At 46.7% G+C, this 25361-nt stretch overlaps 2 protein-coding genes across 3 annotated transcripts in view; one reads left to right on the top strand and one right to left on the bottom strand.

The window, feature by feature from the left end:
* Positions 1–742: 742 nt before the first annotated feature.
* Positions 743–25361, bottom strand: part of LOC144149812 (uncharacterized) — an 85634-nt gene continuing 61015 nt past the window's right edge. For both annotated transcript variants that reach the window (XM_077681464.1, XM_077681465.1), the window contains exon 4: positions 743–1108. In XM_077681464.1, the coding sequence (XP_077537590.1) occupies positions 829–1108 (280 nt within the window). In that variant the 3' untranslated portion in view covers positions 743–828. The remainder of the gene's footprint in view (positions 1109–25361) is intronic.
* LOC144149813 (uncharacterized) lies at positions 13093–24154 on the top strand. Its single transcript, XM_077681466.1, has 10 exons — positions 13093–13523; positions 13590–13646; positions 13710–13814; positions 13888–13947; positions 15064–15141; positions 16053–16118; positions 16208–16276; positions 16367–16435; positions 20472–21219; positions 21280–24154. The coding sequence occupies exons 1-10, from the start codon at positions 13206–13208 to the stop codon at positions 21483–21485; spliced, it is 1776 nt and encodes a 591-aa protein (XP_077537592.1). The 5' UTR covers positions 13093–13205; the 3' UTR covers positions 21486–24154.

Here is a 25361-nt window from a genome sequence, read left to right as displayed (position 1 = left end):
TCAGTCATTCGCTCCCAACAGTTCAGCTACCCTCCACAGACCCCATGTGCCGCGCTTATTATGACAGTTAGATCAGGTGAAGTGTGAGGGAGCAGAGAAACAAAAATGCTATCGATTACAAATGTGGCTCGGAACGTATGCTCAGTCTGTTCCCCCAGCGAGCATCGCGTACATTGCGAAGGGCTCTCTCGAGGACATCAGATATCGGAAATCTTGAGCGATACATTTCGCTACCCAAGTTATTGATGTAGATTATACTAATAGTACATTTTAAGCGTAGTCTGACGCAGGGCCACAACTAAGGCTGTATAAAATAAACGTTTGCCTCTGCAGCTCTGTAATTAAACCCTATGTAGTGTACCAATATGGGCGGCAACATGGTTATTGCAGTCAAGCTATTACGTGATAAATAAATAAAACTTACTGCAGAAAATATCGCGATAATTAGGCCAGTCATGCCGAATGACGTCCCACCGGCCAGCATGGCCGCACGCAGGGCATCGCCACGTCATCGCAAGCTGCCAAGAAAACAAATAGTCCTGTCTTTTCAGAGTAATGGCGTTTGCTAGCATGAGCAAATGTGCCTATTTTTTGGACTAACCTCTACAAGAACTACAGAGCAGATTTCTGACACAAACCAATTTGAAATCCATCTCGGGGCCTTCTTAAGTTGCGTCCGAGTGTTTGTTCCCTTGAGAGAGAGGCAAGATATGTTCAAAGAACAATTAGAAATTACTGGATGTCTCGTAAACTCTCTTTGAATTTTATTGGTCCAGCTCAATATCACTCCATCCACAGCGCCTACACTACTGTCAGCACTTCTGTGATTTACTCCTTGATGTCATGCAGCTTCAGGTAGCACCTGACTGCCCTCCAGCAGTCCTCGTTCAGGGCGTCCAGTTGAGTGCGGCCGTCCTGGCGCGTGTGGCAAGAGACTTGTTTTCTCACGACCCCGGCGAGCCGCATGAACTCGTGCAGTCCGTCCATGCTCCGCAGTCCGTCCAGGATCATGGCAGCTGCCCGTGCCTGGTCCACCTCCTCCAGCCTGGCCAACTCTTCCACCAACTCCGGGTGGCTGTGCATTCGTTCAAGGGCCAGGCCACAGCGCCTGTGGCAAGGGAAGAGCAAGGGGGGGAGGGTGCGGTCAGGGCCAATGGAAAGGTGCAATACCAGACACAGCAGTGATGCACTGAACACTTCAGGTGGCTGGCTTCAGAATAATTATACCTATGGTCACGCGGCAAATACAATGTCATTTTATTAAATGACATTAGCAATTAAACAATAGCATTCGGTTTGGCCATGGAGGTCTACACAGGGGAATAAATTAGATTTGATCAGAGTATTGGCACGAAACTGTTTTCGTTTCGTTGTCTGTTTCGTTCCCTAATTAAAACTTTCTTTCCGTTTCAGCTCCGGAACGAAAAAATAGCGGTTCGCAACGGTTCTAGCGGTTCATGTTTGCGCGCTAAACAAGTTGAGATTTACAAAATTGTTAAAAAAAGATTGAGAATTATGAAATTTTGTTAAAAAGTTGAATAACAATGAAGATAAATGGCGTGAACATTTTTTGCAAAATATTCATTAAATACCTCAACTGCACACAAAAAATTCCGGAGATATTTAAGCACTCGTTCTCCTCTTAATTTTGATGGCACAGCTGCAAATGACGCTCCAACTTTCCACCCAGGTCTCTGTAAACTACATGCCGGCAATCCTCAACCTGGACTCAATGTTTGATACAAGGGCTGCCGTAGATAAAAAAAAAAAAAAATTAGCAGTGGCTTAGCTCGGCTACGCGTGCTTAAGACGGAGCAAAAATTGATACTAACGGGTGATTTTAACTTGCCGGGAATTGACTGGAATAATTTGGCCATCTCGGGATCGCATGACACTGATAGCGCTAGGCTTCTGCTTGAGACCGCATTTTCGCATGATATGCAGCAGATAGTACACGCACCCACACGTGTCACCGAAACTGCTCATTCAACTCTTGATCTTGTCTTTGTAAAAAACTTTTCCGAAAAACACTCTGTCACCACTGAAAACGGCATAGCCGACCACAAACTAGTTACAGTGGCTTTTGATGTCAACAAAACTAAAAGAAAGGCTACTTCTAAAACATTTCGTGATTTCTTGGCTTCCGATGATGAATCCATTCTCGATTACTTGCACCTTGGTCTTTCCTACTTCGGCCACGGGGACAATGTTTCAACACTTTGGTCGAACTTTAAGACACTTGTACTGTCGTGCATTGACCGATTTGTTCCACTTCGTCAGAGGACCACAAAGCGCAATAATCCCTGGATAACCCGTGAAATAATTCATCTGAAGCGCAGAATTGCACGAAGGCGGAAAAATAAATTCAACCATGGCAGCGACTTTTCAACTCTCAAACAAGAGCTGACTGCCAAACTACGATGTGCTCGTTCCAGATTCCATAATCATACTTTGCCTCTTTTTTTAAAAGAAGCCCCCCAAAAGTTCTGGCGATTCCTATCTGGCCCCAAGTGTGGCATAGAAAAATTAAACATTAACGGATTAGTTGTCACTAATCCCGAAGATATTGCCAATGAACTAAATTCTACCTTCCATGGCTCATTCACCGATCCCCTTTCTGTCGCTTCCATAAGTACCTCGTCGTCTCATTGTGCCACCATGCCTGACCTGGGGTTCAGTCGTGAGGGAATTTTTGATCTTTTATTGAAAATTAAAACTAAAAAAGCATCTGGTCCTGATGACATACCAAATGCCTTTTTGCACCGGTACGCGGAGGTTATTTCTGAGTATCTCTACATCATCTTTAATGCATCTCTTGATGAAGCCTCCCTACCGATAGACTGGCTGTTGGCAAAGATTATACCTGTATTCAAGGCCGGGGATAAGCTGTCTCCTACTAATTACAGACCAATCTCTCTGATCAGCACATGCTGCAAACTAATGGAACACGTTATCGCTAGTCATATATCTAACTATTTAGAAGCCAAACAATTTTTTGTTGAATATCAGCATGGATTTCGAAAACATGTTTCTACGGTTACCCAACTGGTATCTGTTATTCACGATTTTGCCTCCGCAATCGATAAGCAACAGCAAATTGACGCCATCTTTTTGGATTTATCCAAAGCTTTCGATCGGGTACCCCATGTGCAGCTGGTTGAGCGGTTAAAAGAAGCAGGTATCCCGCAAAAGTTGGTTCTATGGATTCAGTCCTACCTGTCAAAACGCATGCAGTTTGTTGAATGTAATGGTTCCAGGTCTAACGTATTACCGGTTTTGTCAGGGGTCCCACAAGGATCGGTACTAGGACCATTATTTTTTCTGATATTCATAAATGACATTGGGAAGCATCTTGATGAAAATGTACATGTGAAATTGTTTGCTGATGATTGTGTTCTTTATTCTGTTATTGATAATTGCGATTCTCAAGTTCGTTTGAATAACAACCTGTGTAAACTCGCGGACTGGTGCGGACGTAATGGAATGTTAATTAACTTCTCTAAAACAGTTTCTATGACAATATCAAACACGAAAAATTCGTTGATTCATCGCTATCAAATCGGAACGCGGTATATTAACACTGTATCTTCTGTTAAGTATTTGGGTCTAACTATTACAAATAACCTTAACTGGGACACACATTACGACGAAATTTGCAACAGAGCTTTTAAAAAGCTCTGCTTTCTGCGCAGAAAGCTGAGGCGCTCACCGCAAAAAGTTAAACTAGAGGCTTACCGCACATTAATCCGACCAGTCCTCGAGTATGGATCAATTGTATGGTGTCCTCACTACACGAAACACATTGAAAAAATTGAGCGGATCCAACGGCTAGCTGCACGATTCATTGTTTCTGATTACAGACTCAGATCATCCGTTACTAATATGCTAAAACAGCTAGAGTTAGAACCACTCCAGAAGCGACGGCAGATTGCCAAGCTTAAGTTTTTTTATTTGCTTTATCACAAAAAAATTGGCTTGAACAGTGATACATATCTACTCCCTGTTCCACACGGTTCAGCCAGACTGAACCACTCAAAAACGATACGAACATTCTTTGCCCACACTAAAATATTTCAAAAATCATTTTTTCCTTGTACAATTGAATGCTGGAATGCATTGCCATCTGATTTTGTGGAGTGCCGGGATGCAAATTCTTTTGAACGCTTGTTGTCATCTTCTCTGTAACCCTCCCTGCTTGGACAGCATTGCTGTCCGCAGTATCTGAAAATAAATAAATAAATAAATATACATAGCGGGAGCTAAGGTTCAGCTGGTTATTCTTAAATTTACTGGTTGCCTAGGATTGGCTCATTATCATGCTTACTGCTGCTAAAACGATTTCCAATCCAGTCCAATCAAATCCAATTTAATCCAATTCAATCCAATCCAGTCGGGGCGGCTGCGGCTCTGGCGCGCCAGCTGTGTGCCGTGAGACGTGACTGCTCGTCGCGCGTGCGCAGCACGCGTCTCTACAGGAGCCACGCGAAACTGCTCAACCTCGGCCAGTATAGCTCACGCTACAAAATCCTTGAGCGCTCTTTGTTTTGGGGCGAAGTATACAATTTTCAGGTGTGAACACCCCAAGCTTCGAGAAAACCAGCGTGCTCCGCGCGGACGCTCAATTTTGAGTATGCCGCCTTGGTCTGGAACCCGAACATTAAAAGTCTCATGAATAATTTTTGGGGCGATTCAAAATACGGCTTTGCGCTTTCTTACTAACTCATAATTAAAGGAAGGCTTTGCGCAAAGAAGACGAGGACGGTGGCAGACAAGACAGGTGCTGTCTCGTCTGAAACAAGCGCCTGTCTCGTCTGACATCGTCCTCCTCTCCTCTTTGCGCTAAGCCTCCTTTTAAGTATGTACCAACTAGCCGAACAACACGTTGTGTTGTTATTAACTCGTATAGTTGTGATGTCATTGCTAAAAGCTTAAAGCGGTCTGTCTCATGGAACACTGCAAAACTCCTGTGTTTAACCTTAAAGGGCTAGTGACACGGAATTTCAAAGCTGAGATAACTATGTAAAATGCCTCCTTTTTTATCAGGACATATCTCCCAGCAAGTATCAACAGTAACCGTTCAGTATGTGTTATATTCATGTTAATCTTTGTCCGCACGAGCCTAGCGCAGAGCGGACCAGCATGACATCATCTGCTCCTCGCCCCATCATCGTGATTCCGGTGACGTAGCCGACACGCTGGCTGCGGTTGGCACGCGCTGCTACGCCGTGTGTATACGTCATGGTTTGGGACCGACGTCATGCTTCCCAGGCGCGTGTGGATGGCGAATACCCCGGCCGTTCTGGGCGCGCGCATCCAGGCCAGCAGCGGTACGACAAGAATGGGGACGTCAAGGGCACTATCATGTCATGGCGGCCGCTCGGCGTTCATTTTGTTGAAACTGAAACTGACACGAATAAACGACGCCGTAAATGATTGTTTACGCCGCGATCGACCGTCTAATGTTCCATTCTATGATTAGTGGGCTGGTAGGCAGCCATAGCAGCGAAAGAAAAAAACCCACACGAAAATTTCGTGTCAGTACTCCTTTCAAACAGATTGTATGAAAGGAACTAGCCATGGACCAACATCATCTCCCCCCCCCACGTATGCATTCAGTCGAAGGGATGACAGCACAAAAATTGGCGAATATTCATGGCGCACATCCGCATTCCAATCGTCGTTTTCTAAAAACTACTATAGATAGGAATGCCTTGCCCTACCCAGTTCTTTCCGACCCCAGTGACATATTTTCCGCTGCACTCTGGGAGCACTTGCGTACAACTGCAGCATGACTTTAAGCTGTTTGCATTGGGTGAGCGGGTGTAATCTACTGTGTGCGCTGCTATTCGTGTATGCTGGTGTTCACGCCAAACAATGTATTTTTAGGGCGCAGCCCTTTGGCGGCCATTTCTGGGCTGTGCCGCGTCGTCGTCGTAACTGAGTGAACGATGACAACACCGAATAGTGAAAGAGATCAAAGGAGGAGAGTGTAGCGAAGACCGAATAGTGAAAGAAAGCAAAGGAGGAGAGTGTCGCAAAATTGTGAGGGGAGGGCGGTTGTCGGTATGCTGTGTCCGCACGAGGCCCTCGACGGCGCGACGCTTGGCGGAAACGTGAGGGGGACGTGCGCGTGTCTATGATGTGCGTTCCCTGCCTAAGACGCAGCTCGCGGTCTCTTCCTGGGACGCACTTCGCTCCGCCGACGCAGAGGCTCATCGCTGCCGTCGAGAGAACCCACGAGTGAATGCTGCCTCAGCGCACTGCAGCTGCGCCCAAATATCACATTAGGGAGTGTCGTAATCGCCTGCCCGTTTTTTTCTTCCTTGTTATTTATGTATCACACCGCCTAAACAATGCCGTAGGGCTAACGTGGTCATTTTATTCAGGCATATAAATAAATAAATAAATAAATAAATAAATAAATAAATAAATAAATACTGCCGAAGCAGAGAGGGTACCGCGAGACGAAAGACGATTTTATGCCAGCGAATCGACGGAAAACTCGTACCACGCTAAATGGAAAGTGAAATGAATCGTGAAATACCTGAAAGTGCCACTCAAACCAAAAGCCCAATGGCATTTTCTTTTGGTTTCGCTCCTGAACGAAATAATAAATATCGTTACGTTTTCGTTTCGTTCCGGCAACGTCGATAATGTCAGTAGTGACGATTAGTAAATTCACAGAACTGCAAGATAATAATAATGTATATGCGTTCATATAATCTGTACACCTTTTAATTTTTTACAAACAAAACAAATTACTTGCTTCTTGAGAAAGTGGAGATCTGTTCTAGGTGCCATTCACATCACAAACCCAGCAAAGTAAGCACCAAATACTTACTTGGGTAACACCAATCATGACGCAGCTTTGCAAAGGTGTTTGCTTTTTAAAGACTTTCTTGGGCTACCCAAACACCGAAATTTTGGTCTGTGGTATGTCCGTCTGTCCCTCGATTCAGCCACCCGGCCAGAAGAGAAAAGGATCCTCGAAAGAGTAGTTTATATAGGTAAAACCGTTGTAGAGCGGCTCTGTCATGTGTATTCTTTTCTTAGCTTGTGTTTTTATTGCTCTTTGGGGGGATTCGGGAAACTAAGTCATGTTCATGCTCTTCGCTTCAACCTCCTTTCTGCACACGGACACCACAAAAAATCCCAACGAACGAGAGAATAACAGCATAGCTGGAAAAGAGTGCAGCTCAATACCCCACCTTGAGGTACACCGTTTTCTTCTGTATGCACTCTCGACAGCGCTATCCCAACCTTCACCTGACGTTCTCGGCACTTATCCAAATAAATAAAAAAATTGCAAGGATGCGGCCTGCCTGTACTGTGCCACTACCTGCTCAGCTCGGTTTCACTGACTCAAGCTTACCTCCTTAAAGAGGGCCTAAACATTGTTCTAAAGGTTGCGATTTTACGTGCTCAAAAGCTGGAGTACTATCCAAGGAACATCCTGTTGCAAAAATAGTTTAAAGGCGTTGAGTATTTTCCGAGTTATCGTTAATTAAAAATGGCCAGCAATAAGGCCTGTGGCTCTGGCCCTCCCATCGCGCCTCCAAAGCACTGTGGAAGCGGTGACGTCACCGACCAGGCGCAAGACCGCCTAGAGAAACAGGACTTGGTTCGAAATTCCCGCAGCCATTGACTCCGCTGTGCGGTACGTCACGCTTTTTTTAGCAGCGTAGGCTCCTCCTACAACTGGTGAGCGGGGCCGGTCGCACCTCCCGGCGACCGTGCTGCTCGCGTCGGCCGTGGTAGCGTCGGCAAGTCAGTTTTAAAATAGGGGAAATGAGCGCTTGAAGGCCAGGTAGAGGGTGCCAAATACAACATGCTCGCTCACGAGAGTAATTGACGATTTACACCGGCGACTAGCGACACGCTAGCGTTTCCGCATGCGTCCCTTCAATGCCTCCGACGCTCGGAAAAGGCTTATCATCGCCGCAGTTATAGTCACCGCTTTACGAAGCCGCGCCGACGACGATCACAGCGCAATCAGTCGCTGCGCTATCTATTCCTCTCACGCATTTATAAACTGATTTTCAGCAATTGTGTCGCTCTGCCGGGCGGTGACAAGTTTTAGCTGCTACGGTGCATGCCGTATTGTGCATACACCGCGCAGTGTGCTCCCTGTCAGCCATGCAGGCAGATGCTTGCCGCGGTCGCGCGTGTAGAGGCGTTTCCACCTGCAGAGAGTCTCCGTGTTTTTCATTGTTATTCATACTTTGTAAACGACGCGCTATATTGCCGCGAACTAGGTATTGGATTTTTGTTTAAGTTTTGTTTCTAGTGCCCGGCCGCGCCCGGCTGTGTGTGTATCTGTGTCCCAAAAGAAGCGCGTGTTCCATTCTTTATTTTTATGCCGCACGGGTTATCTCATTCTGATGCGGAGAGCGTTTCGCCCTAACGTCACTAGCCTCGAATAATCTTCTTTGATCTACAATGTTATAGATGTAAATCGACGGTTCGAGAAACACTCGCGCCGAAAGATAAAAGCCTACAGTTCAGACGCCGCGGCATTCCGGTCGCCGACGCTCGCTTGTGTACGTTACTTTGCTCACTTGCTTCGCCGCCTGTGCATTCTTTTAGTTGTTAGGGGAGCACAAGTTCGCTTCAATAAACTTGTTTTCCTCGAAGACAACTGCGTCGTCTTTGGCATCGTGACAATATGCAGAAAATCTGCTAAGGTCGTGTGACGGATAGCGACGATCGACATTCGTCCCAGGATACGCCGTGGCGCCGGTGCCAGAGCGCCGCTCGCCGGGACCACACCCGCGTTCTCCCCGAGCCCGAAACATTCATTGGCTACAGCATTTAAAGGGTCCCACCAATAGCGGCGCCGTAAGGTAGATTCAGTGCTTCGTGCGTCATACAGGATGCGTCAGAGCCAGAACTGTGTCAGAGCGAGGCAGTATGGTTTCGAGGAAGCGGTAGGTAAACAAGGAAAGAAAGAAACGACCTTTTAGATGCAACGCATCTCTTTAACTCGCCTTGTCCCGCGTCGTTGTCACGGCGAAGTCCGCATCCCTCCCCCATTCTCCTAGCCGCGGCAGTGCGCGCTCCGCCGCTCTCACCGCAGCGCCATCTGTACGTCAGAGCGGTCAGCGCGCAGCTTGCGCTCGGCTGCGCTCGCTCCCGTCGCCGTGCCAGCTGTGCGTTAGCGCGCAGCTTGCGCTCAGTTAAAAATTTACACCATCTTCCCGCGAGGGGAACCATGGGGTAGATGCGACGCATCGGGGGTGAACATGCTGCGCAAATAGGATACATAACAACAGCAATCCACATGCTGACATCGCTAACATAACGGAAACGCAACGGCAACCCCCGATGCGTTGCATCTACCCCATGGTTCCCCTCGCGGGAAGATGGTGTAAATTTGTTTGCCTGTTTGGCGCCCCTGCTTTACGCAGAGATGTAATGTTTGGTATCTTTTACGTGAAGGGGTACTCTAGCGATTGCGCGATTGACATGGCGACCTTTGGAAGGCTATTTAGGGCCCCTTTAAAGGGGCCATGCAAAATAAACACAAGTTTGATTAATTAGAAAGATCGCCTCGTTAGAATCATAATGACGCCCCTTTTAACGTAAACTTCGCCCAAATAAGATGTATAATTAGGAAAAAAGGGAATGGCCATGCGACCCACCATCTCAATTCCCGCAACAGAACCTATGATGTCATATGAGCCCAGCTGTGCGATTGGCTGAGGCCGGCAAACGCAAACGCAAAATAGGCAGGGCTTGTAAGCTTGCCGAACGAGCTATTTGCGCCTAAATGCAATGGGTATCCATTTTACAGCAATAAAAATGGTGCGGTAAACAACAAAAGTTACGAAAATACACGTAAACATAGAAGTACCGATGCGCATGGCTGTTGGTACTGCTGTTGCACAGGAGTCTGCTGCTTTGGAGTTGTCTTACACGACACTGGCCGATTGGCGTAAGCGATGTTGTCTTACGGGACCCTGTTTGTCGAGCATACCCAATGTATCACGAAACGATTACTTTCTACCGTAACAAAAACAAGCCAGAAGCAAATACTGTCAAACACAAAGCAACGGCGGACAATAGTCCGTGGGTGACTATGGTAGCGCCATCTGGGAGGACTGATGGTAAACAAGGCTGCAGAGCCTAATGGCGCACTGGAAGTTCTTTTGAATATCCGCTGTCATGTCTTCATGGCAGATGTAACAAAAAGTCTTGAATTGGTGGCAGAATGAAATTTTTAACCTAAATTGATTATGTTTCTGTGAATACGGCATCGTTTGCTGCCGGAAAAAAGCTGAGGGCACTATACAACAGGAAGTATTGCAAGGGTTATGAGTAGGACGAGTTGGTAGAGCACGATACTGATGAAGAAAGCGACTTAATACAAGGCACACAAAGTACTACTGGAAACTGATTTTTTATTTCGAGACGCACAGCATACAGCGTATTTTCGCACCTAGAACCAACAACCCCCCTATTCTCCGCCAAGAGGAGAAAAAGCAAAAAAGACATTCCTGCATATTTCCCTGCACAATTTGCCACGAAATCCAATCTTTCAGTCTATGTGAACACACGGTACCAAGCAATAACACCGCGCTTAGTCGAATAACAAACGCACCATTGACGACTGAGTTAACTGTTCCTAGTAGTGCTGTGCGTTGTCCTCCTATTGTAACTCCTTATTTCAAGTCAGTACACTTTATCAATATCGCAAGATGCTGCACACAAAGTGGTAGCAAGGGGGTAACTGGCTACGAAAATGTTGGGAATGCTGGCTTACAGATATGGCCACATTTTACCCTTAACAGCCTCAAGCAGTGACACCACAGTGAGTTTCCCAGCTCTTCATTGTGGCTGCAACGTGCAGTTTAACCCACGTAATTATTCCGCTACTTGGCTATTTTAGCGGAAGCCCCGAGGCCTTTTTTGTCAGTAATGTGCGGCAGAACAGCAAGCGCCAAGAAGATTTCATTGCTTTTGCATCAACGCCCCCAACAACGTTAGACCGGATTGCAGTGTTTCATGCCACCCCGCCTTCAAAACTTCGATTCTTCGCCAATCTCATGCCTAAGGGGACCGTAAAGACAAAGTATAAGCATTGTTCATTTTTCACCCCTATGCGCCATTGACAATGACACCAACGTTATTGTAAACTTGAAACAAACAATGCAGATATTAATGAAAAACATATCAAGCAGGGGCAACTCCCGAGTCGCTTTCCGGCAACGCCTTTACGACGTCACGGAATGTTATTTGTGAGATGGGCAGCTGCCGGCCAAAGCCAATGCCAAGAATAATGACTGGGTAGCATAGGTCAGCAAAACAGAGAGAACCCACTTAAGCTCAGTCACAATATTTTTCCTTTACGTTGTATTAACAGAAACTCAAACAGCTGTCTCTATTCAAAATCACTCTTCTCACTCATCGCATACTCATTTATAATCGTACTCAAACTGTACTCAGTTGTGCTCTTGCTGAATCTGTACTCACTGGTACTTGTAGTCAACTCATGTTCTCACTTCCACTCCTACTCAATCTGTACTCACCTTTGAATATATTCAGAAGTGTGTCGACTTATTTCTTCTCGGAATCAACCACTTGTTTTGATGCACTAAACTAGGTCTAATGAACGAATTTATTTGAGCGGCTGTAAATGACGCCGTAAATGCTGCAAGTGCCCTCCAGTAACATCAAGGAGGTACACACAGACTCGCTCAGTGCCGTGAAGCATCTGAAGCAAGTAAAGAAGACACCTCTGATCTGCCAGTAGATTTACAGCCTCCAAAAAACATCACAGCGGTGGCTAAGGCGTTGTGCTGGTGAGCACGAGGTCGCGGGTGCAATTCCCGGCCGCGGCTGCCGCATTTCTGATGGTGGGGAAAAGCAAAAACGCCCATGTGTATGAGATTTCGGCGCACGTTAACGGTCCCAAGGTGGTCAAAATGAATCCGGAGCCCTCCACTACGGTACACCTCATCGCCTGCTTTGCGTCGGTGCGTTAAACCCCACAATCCATCAATCAAAATCAAACATTTGAGCTAACGATCCGTGTACATTGGGTACAGCGGAACGGTCAGAATATGCTGAACCAATTAGCGGACCATATTTCCCACTCCACTTCCCCCCTGAACCCTCACCTGGCACCCTTCCTTGTTACCCGCACTCCCGTCTTTGAGCCCGGAAATATTTTCTGAGAGGGGACACACGTGCGTCTGTCTGCGTGCTGCCCCCTAATCGTTCCCGGGTGGAGAAAATTTCTCTCAGGAGGCTTCGGGCTGGGGTAGCCCTGTAACCTTCAGTCACGTGGACTTAAGGGCACTCACAAGACGACCCAGGAACTTCTCCCAAGTATCCGTCCCCGGCGGCTGAAGCTAATGTCAAGCATCTTTTGTGGACGTGCGCGGGAACAAGGTCAGCTCGAGACGACGCACTCAGAAAGGTTGGTCTCCGGTGGGATAAACCGCATGACTACAACCGCTGGGTGCAGGAAGATAAATACTGCAGGTCCCTGATGGACATCCCGCGGGTTTGCCATCTCTGCACATTTTTCAAATGGTGTTCACAAAACCAAGTGAGCACTGCTTTGTTGATGTCTGGAAACGCCACAGCTGTCACTGTTTTGTTTTACGTGTGGAATCCTTGCTGTTCAAAATAACAGAGGGAGCTGAAGGTCATTCCAAACTCGTCGCTGCTATCTTCCCTTCCTCCATTTGGGCCACTGACTTGCGCAGTGATGGCTGCCTGATCTTGTAGCGTTAAAACGTGCACTTTTCGATCGAGGACGCATATTTTTCAAGCGAAAATGGCGATCGCCACAAACACAACGAGCGCATGCGCGCTGTTCAGCGGTAACCGGCTAGCGTCCCCCAAGTCAAAGCCGTGCCGTAAGTCATCAAGTGTCGCGCCCTGGTGGTGTCACTGTGTAGCTGCCTCTACAAGCGCCTGCTGCACGGTCCTTTTTTTAAATGCAGAGCATTTGTATAACTCACGATGTCACCCGTGCGTCGGCGTCCGCAGCAGCCAGACTCCCCCTACACTATAGACCTTTCCAGCGGAAACCTCAAACCGGTGCGCAGCACCGCGCCATTAGCGATCCGGTTGGAGAGTACTGGTGGCCCCAGTGTTGCTCGCTGCCTCTGGACTGTTGTTTGTGGCGTGCTCCATGCATCCCTGCATGCGTTTCCGAGCTATTCGGTCCGGTTTTGCGTTTTTCTAAGGCATTTATGCCGTACAGCAATTCTTTCTCAACCGGGCAGCACTGCGCTGCATACGGTTGTACCAACAACCAAAAGAAAAGAAATGTCTTGCGTAAGCAGACCTGCGGCACTCACGGTGTCGCCCAAGAAGAGTGCGGCTGCAACATGTTTTTGTTGCATCGTTTTCCCGCCGACCCTGATTTAAGACAGCGGTGGTTAAGCGCGGTCAACCGGAAAGGTTTTACGCCGACAGAATCGTCGCGTCTGTGCTCGGAGCACTTCGTGGACGGCAAACGAAGCGACCGAAACCCAGTGCCGATGCTCCGTCTCGGCTACGAAAGAAAGGTAACCAGTGTGTTGATCGGGATTCATTTTCCTGTTACTAAAAACTGGAAATTTATTGTATCGTAGGTTGTAGTTGGAAGGCGACGCCTAGTAAAGCACGATTACCAAACGGCGACAAAAAAGGTACGTTGTTCACTTCACAAGTGCCGTAAAATGCGACCGTGCTTATCCGTGACTGTTTTGCAGAGGAGAGATGAGAATACGCCGGAAGCAACGAACTCCGAAAGCGTCCTCTTGGACTCTGAGGGATCAGACACAGAAAAGGCCTCGACATCCGCACCAAAACAGATGGTGAGACGGAGACTTTCATCTAGAAGATCGAGCTTTCACAATAACCACTGGCACTTTTCTCGCGCACATGCAGGCTTCAAGGTGTAACATGGGTTTAGAGGCGCTGTGTGCAGCTGCAGCATCTCTCAGCAAGGTATTTGATCCCGCATTATGTTTAGAACGCAGCGATACAGTACGATTACGTCACGTGAAAGGAAAGGGAAGGGTTGACTCCGGATTCTTTTTTTCTCGGTACTGACTACAGTGACGGGGCCCGTCGCTTTAAAATCTGCACTACAGTGACGAGGCCCCGTCACTCTAAAAGAATCATTACAGTGACGGGGCCCCCTTAATATAACAAAATCAAAACCAGCCGATTGGCCGCCGATTCTCGTTGGTGGATTTGGTGTATAGTGGTTCTGCCGCTGACTATGGACGTTGTAGACCGTGGTTCGATTCTCGCACCGTGTTTTTGTGTGTGTGTGTGTGTGTGTGTGTGTGTGTGTGTGTGTGTGTGTGTGTGTGTGTGGCCGCGTGGTTAGCGTTTTGTAACAGCAAAACAATTCACGCGGTGAGAGCAGTCGGTCGGTTTTTTACTCAAGCGGCCGAACCACTCCTGCTCACTGGAGCCAAAGTCGACGTAGCCATCGCCAGTTATGCCCGATCTCCTGTAATTATTACCAGTGATTAATAATTAACAGTGACTGGCTAGTCAGTGAGTGGAAGCGGTTTGGCCGGTTAGGTAAAAATCAAGACCGACTGCTCTCGCTGAAATATTGTGAAGCGGGCGTCGGGTGGCGGCTTGGAGATCCGTTCGGATAGAGCTAGAGTTAGTCCGACCATCTGTAATTATTAATAATGATTAATAATTATCAGTGATTCTGGCTAGTCAGGGAGCGGTAGCAGTTTGGCCGGTTGGGTAAAAATCAAGAGAGACTGCTCTCAACGCGAGTTGTGTTTCCTCTGGACGGAACGCTAGACACGGCCTTTCCATAAACAAGCGCCAGGCATTCGTGCGCCAGGCAGCTCGTGCGAACGACTGACTGGCAAAACACGTGTAGTGCAGGGGCCCCGTCACTGTAGTGCAGATTTTAAAGCGACGGGCCCCGTCACTGTAGTCAGTACCTTTTTTCTTTTTCGGTACGTGCCATTCGTAGTGCTCACGTGTAACGGTTTACCAGCCTTGTAAGAAGCGCAACACGGACTTCTTGCATGAAGCCGAGGTTTTTGAAAATGGTCATTACAACTAGTCTGTTCTTTGTGCTGACAGTTTCAGACCCCAGAAGAAACTGCCGCTGATGTTCCTGCAGAGGCACCTGATGGGCCTGAACCAGACATCACCCATAAAGTATTTACAAGTAGTGTGGTTAATGTAATACCACATGCACTGGTCAATGTTTGCTGAATGTGCAAGTGGACACCTACACAGTTGTCTAAGGGAGCATTAAGAAGTGAGAAATGGCCAACTAAAAATTCATGTGTTCTAGGCAAACATGTGGAACATTATTTGAACAAACTTGCCCAAACCCAAGCCTTAATTAAACATGTGGAAGGCAGCTCATCTTTGGCCATATTTTCGAACGCCAGAACACTGCTTGGAAAGTTCAGGACCATTTCGTGCATTATAAACAATGATCCCATGTGGGTGCTGAAATGTTTATTTGACTAAAATTCATTGGTTGGTGTTGTTCTCCTTTTACGATGACCCACCATGACCAGGCGAGCTTTTGTGCAACCCTCGATTATTTCATAACTTAGCCCCCCCCCCCCTCAAAAAAAAAAAAAAACAGCTGTGAAGGCAACAGTGCACAAAAATGGGACATTAAGGTGCTACAAACAAGAGTGCTGTTAAAGTAGAAGATGCCTCACAAGTGCAGTATGTTTTAGTTAGGCGTGCACTCGGCACTGCAAAGCTTCGCATCGAGGCAAACTCCCATTGCTGCATGAGAAAAACCTGCTGTTTTTAACGAAGAAGCCCATAAAGTTGGTTATTTGTCGAAATGACAAGTTGAGCATGTGAACTGAACTGCTTGCATGCTAGAGGGGAGGAGGAAGAATTTTCTTGACATTTGGATGACTCTTGGCCTGTGGGTAACTGGGAAGGAAGGGAAGCTGTGCAAGTAGCCAAGCAGTTAATGCGTTAGTGCATGCTACACTCTTGAGTAGCCTTCTACTCTAGTGTACAGCGCTTTCTAAAGTAGTGCATGCTAGAGGCTTTTTTTAGCATGCACATAATTTCCCCTTCCCGTTTTACTGCAGACAGCGTACATGCTGGCCACCTTTGATGGTTGCAGTGCAGCAACCTCTTCACAGTGCATGGATGCTGTAAGTAGATGAAGCATTGCATTCGCTGTGGTGCAGACATGTCTCATTGTTTCAGTTAACTACACTACTGTGAACCCGTTTTATTTCAGGCAACACAAACATCGACTAAACCAGGCACTACTGCTGGCGCAAGGACCAACCCCTTACCTACAGATGCTGTAAGTTGAATGATATTTATACCAGGCTGCTTCTGCACACCTTCCCTAAATACACGACAGTTAGAGCAATCACAAACTTTACTATTCCAGACAACACAGACTTTGGCCACTCCAGCCTCTGCCGACAAGACTAGCCCACAGGAGCAGCAAATACCAAAAGTAAGTAGAGTGAAGCACCCTCACAATCATTGTATGCAGGCTTCCTTTTGAAAAAAGCTGGCTCCAATCCACGCTGTGAAGGTTGCTTGAAAGCAAAACTGTGAACGACCTTCACAACAATTCCACGTGCGATGTCACTTGAATTCACACACGTAGCTCTAGAAAGAGTGAAACCAGAGATTCTGGTAGCCGTTCCCTGGGATTGGTGGGGCTGCCGTCCTCAACGAAGCAGCGTGGGCCACGGCCAGGCTCGAGCGGCAGACACTGCCGCTGTAGCCCGGCCGGGCGTCAGCAGAAACAAAACGGAGAGGAGCGTGTTTTGAAGGCTGAGACAGAGGAACCTAGCCATCCTGATGTGCTAGCTCGAGGCTACACCACCGCACGACACAAGCGCAGACACTGAAACAATCCGGCATGTGAGCTTGGTGATTCCCATTTATACAGATTTAAACTAGTCAGTTTAGTAAGTTTGATGATTGTGAGAACGCTGAGAGAAATTTTATAAAACAATCCGGCATGTGAGCTTGGTGATTCCCATTTATACAGATTTAAACTAGTCAGTTTAGTAAGTTTGATGATTGTGAGAAAGCTGAGAGAAATTTTATAATCGCTATTTATCAGAACCAGTTGCTCCTTTCGTCTTTTGTAATACGGGTTAAAACACAACCGAATTGGTATTCAGCAATTTCGGAGTCCCATTCGTGACAAGCAATGCGCAAAAGGTGGCGTTTCTTAGCGGCCAGATGTCTGTAAGTGGTCTCTACATTTTGTTTTCCCACCGTGCTAATGAATCCTTGACATATTTTTGCCGTATGACTACTTCATGCCCGTGCCACATATACACGAAAAATGACATTAATTGTATTAGGCCTTAAGATACCGAACGACATTATTTGGGCGGGCCGTGCTGCACGCAAACACGCAAAGCTATTAAATGTGTTTGGCATGATGGTGATAATGACCAAAAAGAGAAATGCACTCATATTTAGTAGCTTTTAATGTAGAGAAAGATGTCTGTCAAGGGTTAAAAATGTTTTTGTGAAAGGAAACATTATGAGAAATAGTGTTTTCTAAGAAACAGTGTGAGCTGTTTCTAAAAGTGGCTTCAGCAGCTGCCATCACCTGCCAGCGGTAGCCAAATCCGTAAAATTTGGAACGATGAGCAACGCGATGTTTTGCCTTTTTGCTGCTGTTTTAGTGAACTTCGTCTTGTTCAGAACTTCGCCACCAAGAGAGCAGAGAAAATCGTCTTGTTTCAAAGTTCAGCTACGTTTCCGTGTCAACCCTCTGGTGCTGAGAGTTTCGTTGGTTTCATTTCGTGCTCCTCGCGTTTGAGAGTAGGCAGATTTAAGGCATTCGTGAAGGCGAATGAGTTGTGCGGAACTCCTTAAACCAAAAATGAGATTAGAGCGAATGGCATAAGATTTTGCGTGTAGCAGCGAATTAATGCCATTTAATTATTTCAGTCACGAATTATTATATTCACTGCAGAAAAATTCCATACTTGGAGGTATAGCAGTGTCTAGAGGGAAGAAAAAAAGTTCAGTCTCTCTGGAATACTTATCACGCAAATGGTGTCGCGTCCTCATACAGAGACATTATTACTCAATCCTGCTTTTCCCTATAAAAAATAATAAATATTCTGAGGCAGTTTACAAACAAGGAGGTGAAATAATAATTTCTGCACATGAAAGTAGCCTTTATAAATGATTTGCGCCGCAGTAAAAGAGAACTTGGGCGGAAACACACCGGAGCCCCCACAAAACTTGGTGGCGTCTATTTTGAAACGATGTTTCTGAGTGCGGTTTCGCCATTCCACATAACATGGCGCTACCTTTCACTTCCGTAGGTTTCAAACATCAGCCGCACCGCTCTTCAGCATGAACTCTTCGTTTTTATGAGGAAAACGACGAAGAAAGTTGCGTCTCCATACGAAGACACGGTGACTGAAAGTTAAACTTAAGGCATTAAGCACTAAATGTCATTTCTCGTGTACGTGTGGCACGGGTATAATTTATTCGGGTGCAGATTACCCTGAAGGTGCTGTCGAACAATTTAATCAAGCCATGCGTAGTAAGCGCACAACGGACGTGAAGCAGCGCCAGAACAGGCCCAACACCGTCGCTAAACCAGACGACAAAGCCGACAGAAGTGTCCTGCCGACGCGGCCTCTGGGGTGAGCACGGGGAACGCTGGGTAATAGCGCCCTATCGCCGCACCATCTACACTGTGCTCCATGAGTGAAAAGCGCCCCCTGCCCCCCTCCCCTCCCGCCGCGTTGGGAGTTGCTTGTCCCACACGCCACGAAATAACTGTTGGTTGCTAAGGGTAGAAAGCTTTGCTTTGAAACGCTACTACTACAGGACAAAAAACCTCTCATTTGTTTTAATGCAATGCATTTGACTGGTGTTAATTTGGCATTTTGTTTAATAAAGGGGTCTCGACACTAAAAGCTCTCGTCAAAGCGCCTATGCATTACTGTAGAACAAAGACAAGTGGGGAGTGCTGAAACCCACCATTGTAAAGTTCACACCCAACTAGTGGGTTGAGCAGATTTCATCAATTCTGCACAGCAGCAGTCAACGCACTCATTCTGACAATGTGTTTTGTATACCTTACAGCACCTTCTCTCACAAGGGCTTAGCTCTGGGCTACTTAAAGGGACCCTGCGACACTCTTCGTGCAGTGCAAGTAAACCTGCGCGACGTTTAGATTAGACTTCCAGGAACACCCGAGCCAAATATTACACGTGCACGTGAAGCGGTAAGCGAGCAAATCGCCGTGAAAGTCGCGGAACAACCAACCGCTGTCTCTTCAATTCTCCTCATTATGCACCCTTGGCATGGCCTCTGCGACATCAGTCGGGCCATGGCTGTCCTATTGGCTGTCGCCGGTCAACTTCGCGGCTAAAGTCTGGCATTTCCTGTGACGATCAGCCGTCGTCGGCGCTGTGTATGAACCTCTTTTATGTCTGAACCTGTCCGCATGCTTTTGGTGTTTCTTTTGTTTTGAGTGCGCGTGGAGTTTGAGTGACGAACTAAATATTCCACTTTCAACGAGCCCACTCGGCAACAATCGTTTATTGCTAGAAAAACGCCCTACCAGCCTGAGCGCTTGCTTGCGAGCAGGCCACCATGCCTGCTTTTTTGTGGCACTAGACCGGAAATAGACCCGTCTACGTTGCGGGGAAAAGGACGAAACTCCCCGGCCTGTGACATATCGAAGGCCGCCGAACAGAACGCCGCGCGCCGCCCCCCTCTCCGGGAGAGAGCGCGCAGCTTTCGGCGCGTTGTCCACGGTTGAGTTGAGAGGGAACATTTATGCGCTATTTTTCATCTTGCGTAGTTTCGGTGATAGTGAACGAATTTTCATAATTCTTGCGGGAGGAGATTGCTGGGACAATAGACTTTACCCCCAAATACATTACGAGTAGTCGATGGTAAGTGTTGCAGGGTCCCTTTAAAATAGCTTGCCACGTTCTTTTTGTAGCTAATACACAATAGCGTTGTAGTGTAACCAGTTATGTGCGGGCATTGTAAGCTTTCAAAAGCATAAATATGTTGTCATTTTTGCTTACGTCTATGTGCCATTGTTCGAACTATTTTTCTAGTGCATTTTGGCTAAATCAGTTGGCTTTGCCCACTAATGTGTGACGGTAATGACTATGGACGACTGTTCACAGCTACCTTGCACACAGGCCTCACAGATTCTAATTTGGTGCAGCCTTTTGAGTCATTTTGCAATCTTTTTTTTCCCTGAGATGCATGCATACACATGGGGAACACCGAAGTGCTGGAAGTCACCAGCCTTTACATCAATGCCACGGTGCAGTAGATGAGAGCATGAAATGCAAGCGTCACTGGGGACGCAACAAAATGCATGCAATTTATTCAGCCTTTGTGGACCTTTGGTGTGTTGAGCTAAGTAATAATTTACGTAAAGCTAACTGCAGTTTCAGTTGGTGTGTCATAATGGCGGTTGCTGAAATTTTGAAGAAATTTCTCATGTTTAAGCTCTTGTCTTGCATTCTTTACAGGCCTCAACCTGTGACACTGCAACACAGTGGGAGAATCCCTGTCATCAAGATCACACATATGGTCAAAGCCCACCACTTGGGTTTCAGAAGCCATCTTTTGTTGAAGGGCTATCTGGAGATGACATTTTTTTCTACACTGGACTTTCAGAAGCTGTGTTCAGAAAGCTTGTCGAGGCAGTGGGGGCACTTGGAAAAAAGTCGTGCAAACTGTCCCGAGCTGACCAACTAATGATGTGCCTCATGAGGCTTCGCCTTGGGCTCCTCTATGGGCATCTGGCTCGCATTTTTGGGCTATCGGTGTCCAGTGTTGGCAACCAGGTAAACTACATGCTTGGCATACTTTCCGAAGTTATGAAGTATGTGGTTGTCTGGCTGCCAAGGAGCCACATTACCAACAGCATGCCGGCGTCTTTTATCGAGAATGGCTACGACAGCACCACATGCATTCTCGATTGCACAGAGGTCATGCTACAGCGTGCCAAAAAGCTCATGGCTAGGGCGCAGACGTATAGCAACTACAAAGCCCACAACACCGTCAAATTTCTTGTAGCAATTGCGCCAAGTGGCTACATTATGTTTGTCTCAAAGGCATATGGGGGCCGTGCCTCAGATAAATTCATCACTAGGGACAGCAGTGTAGGCGACTATCTTGTCCCAGGGGATGAAATCATGGCCGACCGAGGCTTTATCCTGGACGACGAGCTGCAGGTGCAGGGAATAAAACTGAACACCCCAGCCTTCACGAAAGGTACGTGTCCTTAACTTGCAATGCATGGCGGCTAAAAATGTTTTCGCATTTATTTTGCAGGAAAGAAGCAGCTCACGGAAAAGGAGGTGACAGAGACCAGGCGGATTGCCTCTGTCCGCATTCATGTGGAAAGGGCCATTAACCGGATCAAAACGTACCGGATATTCAAGCAAGCTTTGCCAATTAAGTCTAAGAAGACTATCAGTAGGATGATTTTTGTTTGTGCAGGTCTCTGCAACCTAAAAAGTGAGCTTATTCGCGAATAAGTGCTTGAAGAACGACGGTCTAGGCAAAACATCTGTCCGTATCCAAGAGGGTCCTCTGCAGGAACCAGTGCACGTGTGAAAAAAAAAAGTTGGAGAGGAGTTAACAGTAAGTGGAGAGGGAATGTCTGGCTCTTCCGCCTCGGAGCAACATGTTGGTAACATACGTACACTCTTGCACAGTCAGCGTGGAAAACACACATGCAAAGTTTGAGGAAGCAATGGGAAAAAGGAGGTCTGGTTCTTCCGAACGCGGTGAATGTGAGGGAGCAAGGGGAGGGGGAACGAATAACAGTGACACGAAAGCGGCAAGAGTCCATCCACCATTGCCATGCCACCAGTGTTATAAGGGGCCACAAAGACAAAGGGGCCACAAAGCTTGGTTTGTTACGACTGCTTTGTCCCGATAACACTGATACCAATTGTATTGCAAACTTCAGAGGAATAGTGGAGATATTGAGTAAACAGACCAAGCAGTGGCAACTTCACAGCCACTTTTTGCGACTTCTCTATGACGCCACAGGATTATATTGGTGCTATTCGTGGCCACCAACCAAAAGCCACCACCAAAAAACATGTCTGGACATTTGTAGTGGGGCCTCTAATTCCATTTATTCTATCAGGGTAGACACTTTGAAATGTTTTTTTTAGAATAGAAAACTGGAATTTATTACCACAGGCTGTAGTTATGTCAGTCTCTATTCATGAGTTTGAATCAGCCTTGCTCCAATATCGTTTCGCTATGAAGTGGTCATAAGCTACGCCCATATTTTCTTTCCTCGAGTATAGTGTTTTGCCGTCTCCTTTGCATTTTCTTTTTTCTGTGTTATCAAGACGTTGCACTGTAAGACGTTATACGCAGTATTTTCTGCGCACATCTTGGTGGAATACTTGCTGCTTGTCCATGGTTTCTTGTTGATCATGCTGTGCTACTGATTTTTTTTTTCTGCGCTACCAGAGTTCAATGCTTTTCTGGTCAAGAAACTTATCCATCACGTTATGGGAGCGTCATTTGCTGCCAAAAGTGGCCGCAACGCAGAGCTGGGTGTCAGAAGGGGGCTGCCAGCACAGCCATAACGGCAACGAAAGCATGGTTCAAACGCTACTCGACTGGCACTGCCCGCCAGAAAACTTGCACAGTCCTTGTCGCACTAGATTCATGTGCTTGTGCCTCATGTATGAAGTAGCCAACACGCAACATGAGCCCAACAATGCCTTAAATGGTGTTGTGTAACGAGCTGTCGCTTCAGGTGCAGAAGCATAAACCAACGCCGCCTGTATAAACATTGCCTAACGCGTGAGCGAAAAATGGCCAAACAGCCACTCTCCTGTTGCTCTCTCCTACCCTTCCCCACTCCGTAGCCTTCCAGCGTGCTTTCGTGTCCGCCAGCCAGCGCCGCTTTTCGGAGACTATGCAAAATAGTGGAAAGTTTGTTTAGCGTTCCCGAGGCGGCGCTCCTACGCCTTCTTGTTTTTCACCATGCCTGTCTGTCTTGGCCTGTCGCTGATAAAACTTCCTTTGTCACGAAGCAAAATCCCTTGCGCTGCCGCAGGCTGATGCCGGCATTGCGCGCTTATCTACTCGGATCCCAGGCCCTGAAATTTTCTGAGTGGGGCATCCCACCTCTATCCCCTCCACATTTCGGTCTTGTTTTGTCTCTGCTGTTCACACTCCGCATCGGTATGCACTTTTAAAATTGAGGACTGTACTGTAGAAGCACCCTGACGGCGTGGCGGGATCCTCAGCTGCTTATCCTTTTGTTTTCTATAATCTTCTGAAAGTTACAAGCACGTGATAATTCTGGAAAAGTAATGGTGGAAGTAATTAGCGCCTGAACAAAAAATGTGCACGCAATTTTTTCTTCCCTTAATTGTCCAGAGAGAAAAAAATCAGTAAAATAATGGGTGCACCACCCGAGAATATCGTTTTTCTGTTCGCTATTTGGCTATCCAACAATTAAAATGTTCTTACACTATTTAAGTTCTGCCTCTGCCAGTTATCTTTGGAAAAATGGAGCAAGTATGAAGTGAGCGACACCCCCAGCGCGCCCCAGAACTACCACCCTGTCGCGACTAAGATGTGAGCGAAACGGCTCTTGAAACCCAGCAGGAAAGCTGACAGACACGTCGTAGAAGTGGGTGCAGCGTTCGCGAATCGCGAGCAGTGACGCAAGGCGAGATGTCCGCCGGCGCGCGCCCCATAGCGGATGAGTGCGTGAACTAAGCATCCTTACCCTTCCCATTGAAAAGTGTGCAACGCATTAGGCAATGTTTATAGGGGCGGCGTTGCCAGAATACATGGGGAGAGGGGGGGCATGGTACCTATTGTTCACTCGCGCCTTATTATCCTTAGTGCGGTTTCGATGCTTGTTTTGTGTTTTTTTTCTTTACACGAATACTGAGCTCTATGCGGTACGCCAGATTACCCTGACGCATGCGCTCGACGTCTTGAGCGGGAATTGATGTGTCCTGTCTGGGTTTTTTTGTTTACGACACGAAATTTTCTGACCAACGAGAGGCTAATAGCTTCACTGTAAAAAAGAAAACTTGAGCTGGTTGACATAGCAATTTGCATCTGTGAGTCAAGGATTGTGCTTCTCCAATGCGGCTCAGCTATCGTTTCGAAGAATTGCGTGTGTGCAGGTGATCCAGTTGCAAGGTACCTATTAATAGAGAAAGTAGTGATCTTCCTTGCATAAGGTATTCCCAAACACACAAGTTGGCCGTACGCCTGCACTAATACGTAAGCTATGACTGATCATCTATGACAAATAATAAAATAGGAGTACGAGTAGCACGCACATAATTGTCGAACTTTAGAACGGCCTGCATGAAATCCTAACTCTCACGACTGCTTGTTGCCCTCTTGTGCACAGCAGTGCCCCTAGAAGCAGCTTTGGTACCTATATCAACCTTCGACCACAGCTTCATGACCAGAAAAGCATCAAAGGGCTCTCGTTGTGCTGCAACATACATTGTGCGCTAGTTTTTGCGCACACCCTTGTTGAATAATTGCTGCTTGTCTGTGCTTTTTTTAGGTCACTGCGTTTAAAAATGTATTTGTGCTATATGTTTGTTTGTTTGTTGTGCTATATTTGTAGTATGCAACTTTCTCGTTTTATGCAGCACGAGGATATTAAGAATCCTTGTCTGCGTGCGTATTTTGTTTTTTTAGCAAACCCACCCTGTAATAGCCCAACCAGGGCTAACAGTGTAAATAAATAAAATCACTTGAATGCTTACGCGCAGTGAACACACTGGTACCTGCGTTTTTACTGCTGGCCCATACGGTTTCACTCTGGCCCTTGAGACGCTACTGTAGCGTGAAATGTGAAAGTGCTTCAATATTACTGGCATTTTTTTTTTCAGTTAACAAAACATCTTTCACTGCTGGAAGGTAGCTGAACGAGATACCACAGGCTAGTTCTTTCAAACTGAACAAAGTCGTGTTTTGTCTTTGTCGGACTAACAGCCTGTCCATTGATGGTGCTTTTTTGAAGTTGCATGGGCAGAGCCCCGAACTGAGATTTTTATAAACTTGACTTAAAGGGGCTACACAGACAAACAATTTCGGTTCTTTCAAAAGATTGTTTCGGAATAACGCTGCATTTATTGCAAACTTCACTCAAATTAGCCAAACAATTTCGGTTCTTTCAAAAGATTGTTTCGGAATAACGCTGCATTTATTGCAAACTTCACTCAAATTAGCCATATAATGAAAAGACAATAGGACTGCGATATGGCCCACTTATGTGATCACCCGAGGCCGACTGAAATCAAATGCAAATTGAATGGATTGTAAGCTTGCAAAACTATATGTGCTTTGAAATTTAGTGCATAATCTTTTTACAGCAATTTATTTACAAGGCCCTCCTTGTT

Source organism: Haemaphysalis longicornis, unplaced genomic scaffold, assembly GCF_048455015.1.
Source record: "Haemaphysalis longicornis isolate Haplotype H1 unplaced genomic scaffold, Haemaphysalis longicornis Haplotype H1 scaffold_8, whole genome shotgun sequence".
Classification (NCBI taxonomy): Eukaryota; Metazoa; Arthropoda; class Arachnida; order Ixodida; family Ixodidae; genus Haemaphysalis; species Haemaphysalis longicornis.
This window is presented reverse-complemented; position numbering and strand designations above follow the sequence as displayed.